Source organism: Perognathus longimembris, chromosome 1, assembly GCF_023159225.1.
Source record: "Perognathus longimembris pacificus isolate PPM17 chromosome 1, ASM2315922v1, whole genome shotgun sequence".
In the NCBI taxonomy this organism is placed as follows: domain Eukaryota; kingdom Metazoa; phylum Chordata; class Mammalia; order Rodentia; family Heteromyidae; genus Perognathus; species Perognathus longimembris.
In genome coordinates this window covers 128,900,222-128,906,471 of record NC_063161.1, presented here as the reverse complement: position 1 = coordinate 128,906,471, position 6,250 = coordinate 128,900,222, and the positions used below count along the sequence as shown (strand labels likewise).

The window sequence follows — 6,250 nt, the reverse complement described above, 5'->3', positions numbered from 1 at the left end:
GCTGGCTTTGAACGTGAGTAGCTAGGATTACAGGAGTGAGCCAAACGCTGGTTTAGCTATTTTAGTTTGAAAAATAAAACAAAAAAACAAAACAAAACTGATTTTACAACTCAACTCTTGGGAAAGAGTTAGGGAAGGGGTGACACTGTTCAAAAAGAAATGTACTCTTTACCTTACTTATGCAACTGTAACCCGTCTTTAACGCACCTTTCTAGTAACAATTTTAAAAAAGTTCTAAAAAAAAATTCTAAAGAACAAAACCACCTTGTCTTCTTAGAGATTGGCTAGCATTTCACTTGTTTGACGTGAACTCATCTCCCAAAAAAGTATTATAAATTCAGTCCCCCCACCACCCCCTTAGCCATTAGGCCCATAAATCTAATCAGCTAAGTGAAAGCCCTATTTCCACACCAGCTCTTCGATGCCCCGCCCCCGTTCGCCCCGCCCCTCCTCTCCCGACATCTCCGCCTCCTGAGCCCGAGGCGGACGCTGGGCGGAAGTGATGTAAGACGGCCGCCGGAGGTGTCGTTGGTGAGTTGCGCGGCGGCGCCTAAGGAGAGTGGGGCCTGCTCGGGAGCGATACCGCGATGTCGATCGAAATCGAGTCTTCCGAGTGAGTTCTGCGCGGGAGTGTGTTCCCTGCGTGGCGGGGGGGCCCGGAAGTCAGTGGTGTGGGCTGGAGAGTCCTTCGGGGAAGGCGTCCGTGCGCGTGGGGAGGAGGTGGGAGGCCGCTTCCTTGTCTTCAGAGATGCTCTAGCATTATCCGAGGATCCTTGAAGTGGGCCCGCGGGGAAGCCTGGGGCACGGCGCGGGGGCGGGGCGGGCGCCCTTCCTGCCCTTCGCGCTCCTCTCGCTCGGACTCACCCCCGGTTTTGGCAGGGTCACCCCCCTTGTACAGCCAGGCTCCTTATTGCTCCAGTTCCTTCCGTACACACCACACAGGCCCAGGAATCAAGCGCGGGACTTGTAGTTTGTTTGGAACTCGGAGCCTGCGAGCTTCTGCAACCACAAATGAGAGACCGACGGACCGAATCTGGAGATGGGACCCGAAGAATGATAGTTGCGGGGTGGGGCTGTAGAAAATCTTCAGTGGACTTCTCCAGGACTCCACTCTCCGCTTATCCTTATCGATATTTTACAGTTAGGTTTCCAGCCAGAACTTTCGCGTTTCTGAGTCTAAGGGAGGCAGAGGATTTGTCATGAAGATCTGCTCTAAGCAGAAAGGGAGTTTCACTCTTTCATACTGAAGCCTATTTAAGTTGCTGTTTAAGACGCTGAAAATAGAATAGGCAACGCAACAGACAAAAGCCCTTCGCCTTATAGAATGTTTTGATGGGGAAGGTAAAGAATACACAAGAAAAATAATTAGGGGCTGAGAATATGGCCTAATGGCAAGAGTGCTTGCCTCGTATACATGAAGCCCTGGGTTTGACTCCCCAGCACCACATATACAGAAAATGGCCAGAAGTGGCGCTGTGGCTCAAGTGGCAGAGTGCTAGCCTTGAGCAAAAAGAAGCCAGGGACAGTGCTCAGTTCAAGGCCCAGGACTGGCAAAAAAGAAAAAGAAATGTACTCACTGCCTTACACATGTACATCACTTTGACAATAAAGAAGTAAATAAAATTAAAAGAAAAATAAGCAAAATAAGAACTAACATGCTGGTAGATATTGTAGGGAAAAATAAAGAAAGATGATAGGGACAGCCACAGGTTATAATTAAGATAACTAAGTTAGAACAGGAGCTGGAAAGGACTGCATGATTTGGAGTCCCCATGTCGATTTAACCAGACTTCAGTACCATACTGTGGAAGCAGTGGCTGCGGCATGTTCTTATTAGCAATAATAGATACTATTTATTAACCATTTTCTGTTCTAAGCGTTCTATAAGTAGTATAGTCAATTGCTTGTTCAACCCTCCAGAATAGAAATTTTTCTTTTTCCCAAGAAAGTGAATTTTTAGTAAATTGAATAAATGTACAAATCTGGGTTCCTGTAGAAGCTTGTTACTTGACAAAATATGTCAAATGGGATATATCTTGTTTTTTTCTTGTGTGTGTGTGTGCCAGTCCTGGGGCTTGAACTCAGGGCCTGAGCACTGTCCCTGGCTTCTTTTTGCTCAAGGCCAGCACTCTACCTCTTGAGCCACAGCACCCACTTCAGGCTTTTTCTGTGAATGTGGTCCTGAGGAATCGAACCCAGGGCTTCATGCATGTGAGGCAAGTTACCTCTAGGCCACATTCCCAGCCCTCTTTTTTTTTTTTTAATTGTATATTCTAGTACTGGGGCTTGAACTCAGGGCCTCAACCTCTTGGTTGAAGATCAGGGCTGGCACTCTACCACTTGAGCCACACTTCCACTTCAAATGAGAAGTGAAATGGATTACATGAAGTGTATACATTTTATTTGCTTTGTAGTTTTTTGTACCTTCTTATGTTGAGGAAACTGAATCGTATGTTTTGTTCTAAATGTCATTCTTGAATATAGTAAGTTCTTATCAAGATATAAAATCAAAACTGGAGGGCTGGGAATGTGGCTTAGTGGTAGAGTGCTTGCCTAGCATGCATGAAGTCCTGGGTTCGATTTCCTCAACACCACATAAACAGAAAAAGTTGCAAGTGGCACTGTGGCATGGTAGTGCTATCCTTGAACAGAAGGAAGCCGGAAGCCAGGGACAGTGCTCAGGCTCTTGAGTTCAAGCCCTAGGACTGGCCAAAAAACAAACAAACCACAAAAACCTATAACTCAGTGGGAGAGGGTACATGTAAATTGTGAGGCTATGGATTCATTCCTTAGTACTAAAAAAGAAAAAAGAAAAAGATCTAACAAGTCCTTTGCATGGGTAGTAAATTTGGATTTATATCCTATAGCAACTAGTCTAGAGGATAACTGGTAACCTACAAAATACAACATTAATTCTGTATGTGAGAAAAGAAGAAAACAGTATATAACATTGATTTGCTTTAAGATTATGCAATTTTTTTTTTTTTTTTTGCCAGTCCTGGGGCTTGAACTCAGGGCCTGAGCCCTGTCCCTGGCTTCTTTTTGCTCAAGGCTAGCACTTCACCACTTGAGCCACAGTGCTCCTTCTGGCTTTTTCTATACATAGGTAGTGCTGAGGAATCGAACTCAGGGCTTCATGTATACGAGGCAAGCACACTACCACTAGGCCATATTCCCAGCCCAAGATTATGCAATATTTTAATCTGTGCTATGGAGGATATGAAAGTAATTAAAGAAGGAGGCTGGATGGGGCAAATAATACCTATTTATTTATTTGGTGGTACTGGAGTTTGAACTCAGGGATTTTGTCAGTTATATTTTAAGGTTGGGTCTTGCTTCTTGCTTTGGTCCACATATTCTAGCTTCTTGTAGTTGCTAGGATTACAGCCACCTGTGTCCAGCTGTTTTTTTTTTTTTTTTTGTGTGTGTGTGTGTGTGTGTGTATGTATGTACCATTTCTGGGGCTTGAACTCAGGGCATGGACACTGTCCCTGAGCTTCCGCTCAAGGATAGCACTCTTCCACTTTGAGCTACAGCGCCACCTCTGGCTTTTTCTGTTTATGTGGTACTGAGGAATTGAACCCAGGGCTTTCTGCATGCTAGGTAAGTACTCTACCTCTAAGCCACATTTCTAGCCCACCCCCCTTTTTTTGGCGCTGTACTGGGCCTGAACTTAGGGTCCTGTGCTCTTTCGTGGCTATTTCACTCAGGGCTGGCACTGTACCACTTGAGCCACAGCTCCATTTCCAGATTGTGCAAGACATTTTATTTTATTTTTTGCCAGTCCTGGGGCTTTGACTCGGGGCCTGAGCACTATCCCTGGCTTCCTTTTTGCTCAAGGCTAGCACTCTACCTCTTGAGCCACAGCACCACTTCTGCTCTTTTCTATATATGTGGTGCGGAGGAATTGAACCCAGTGCTTCATGCATGCAAGGCGAGCACTCTACCACTAAGCCATGTTCCCAGCCCTGTGCAAGACTTTGAAGGTAACATTTCATACACATTTACAGAATAATAAAATACTTGAGACAGCACTCACACAACAACGGTCACTTGTAAAAACACAACACTTTCCCTCCCCAGCAGCATCCATGTGTAGAATATATACATATAAGGCCCTCCTAATCAACATCAAGTGGGGATAGAGGAGTCTAGGGCATCTCCACAGTAGATAGCTCTCTACAGTATGACAAGTCTGCCTCCTGAGGTGGGCGGGCAAAAGGACAGACATAGGACCTGAACTGGTGGGGAGAGACTTGATTTGTGGGTCTGGTTGACATTTTTCTTAACAGATGAGGAAGTAGAGATGTTAGACTTGCCCAGTGCTACATTTAATAAGTAATAGAACCATCATTCAAATTACAGCCTATCTCACAATGTAAAGAGCTTTTAGCTCTTTATAACATTGTGATTAACTAGTGAATTTAATTTTGACAATGGAAGATAGGGTGTTTTAGGCCAGTATCTTATTTGGAGAATGCATTGGAATTAATGGTATTATGCTAAGGAAGATAGTACCATTTGAGAATATTGGAGGACGAGCCTGGGTATCTTGTAAAAAGACCAGGAGGAAGTGGGTAGGGGAAAAAGACCACCACGAGTAGCAGGACTCACTTCCCAATGCAGTTTTTAAAAGTAGGGTGTTTGACTCCAAAGCCATACTGTTAAGATTGTTTTGAGGAATAAACAAATCAATATATCTAAAATGTCCTGAAGAATGCTTGTTATATACTAAATATAGACTGCTGATTATTGTTTTATAATTATTGTTTCTTCTCTGAGAAAGAGAGTTCCCTAAGTTTTAATCTGAAACCCCTTATAATCAGAATATTCTGGCCCTGGATAGTATACTGTCTAAAAAATACAGTGTGAGCCACACATATACTTTAAAGAGAGTGAAAGAAACACCATCAACTGAATTTATACAGGCTAGCCTCTTAACTTTTTTTTTTTTTTACTAGACTCCTCATTGTTAAGCCCAGGGTTAAGTTTTAACTACTAGTAGTTATATACTTAATTATAAGTATAATATGATTATAAGTTAGTTTTTATTGCATGTTGACAGTGGTTACTTATTCCCCCAATATGTGGAAGCTTTCTAACTTCTCTTTTCCTTTGGAGTTGACCTACAATGTTTTTTTTTTTTTTTCAATTGTCCTGGATATTTGGTAATAAAAGTGAGGGATGATATTTTTCCAAATGAGGAGGTATAACATTTGGAGGTATAAAATTTGGTAAAAAATATAGCTGGTATTATTTTTTCAGATGAGGAGGCATAGCTTTGCATTTATATATGGTATAGCTCTAATTTATTTTCAAATCTTTGTGAAGAAAAACCTCAATTTATATTTTTTGGTTGTCAATTAAAAAATAGACCAAGTCATCCAACAATGACTTAGATGTTTTCCTAATGATAGTCTTGATAAGAATAAGCAATTGGGCTGGATGCCAGGGGGCTCATGCCTATAATCCTAGCTACTCAGGAGGCTAAGATCTGAGGATTGTTGTGAAGCTGCTCAGACAGGAAAGTCTGTGAGACTGGCTCCAAAAAGCCAGAAGTGGAGATGTGTCTCAAGTGGTGGAGCTCTAACTTTGAGCAAAAAAGCTCTGGGACAGCACCCAAGCCCTGAGTTCAAGCCTCAGAACCAGCCCCAGCCCTACCTCCACCCCACCCCTGGGGGAAAAATGATTTCTGGCTTAGGAACAAGTGAATCACATTGGTAGCAATTTGCTTTCTAAGTGTGAAATGCAGAACATCTGATTTCCCCTCTCTGAACCCCAATTCTCCTATCTCCAGGATGGGACTTAGAATGATTTTGGGGGGAGTTTTACTCTCACAATAAATAAATAGAAAGTATGTAGTAAAAAGATGAGTATGGGAATTAAGCTGCCATAAGCTTATTTTGCCTTCTGGTGAGGCCAAAAATAAAGAGAAGTAAAACTTTTTGGAGAACGCTAAGTGTCTCTTTCTTATTTTCAGTGTGATCCGTCTTATCATGCAGTACTTGAAGGAGAACAGTTTACATCGGGCGTTGGCCACCTTACAAGAGGAGACTACTGTCTCTCTGAATACAGTGGACAGCATTGAGAGTTTTGTGGCTGACATTAATAGTGGCCATTGGGATACTGTTTTACAAGCTATACAGTCTCTGAAATTGCCAGACAAAACCCTTATTGACCTCTACGAACAGGTAAGATGGGTGGTGATATTGATGCCTGTAGGCTGGTTGGCTATGGCCTTTGAAGAATC

General features: G+C 42.8%; 1 protein-coding gene across 1 annotated transcript in view; it reads left to right on the top strand.

Moving 5' to 3' along the window:
- Positions 1-500: 500 nt before the first annotated feature.
- Smu1 (SMU1 DNA replication regulator and spliceosomal factor) overlaps positions 501-6,250 on the top strand; it is a 31,056-nt gene continuing 25,306 nt past the window's right edge. The window contains exons 1-2 of the mRNA XM_048362184.1: positions 501-613; positions 5,981-6,191. Of these exons, the coding sequence (XP_048218141.1) occupies positions 588-613; positions 5,981-6,191 (237 nt within the window). The 5' untranslated portion in view covers positions 501-587. The remainder of the gene's footprint in view (positions 614-5,980; positions 6,192-6,250) is intronic.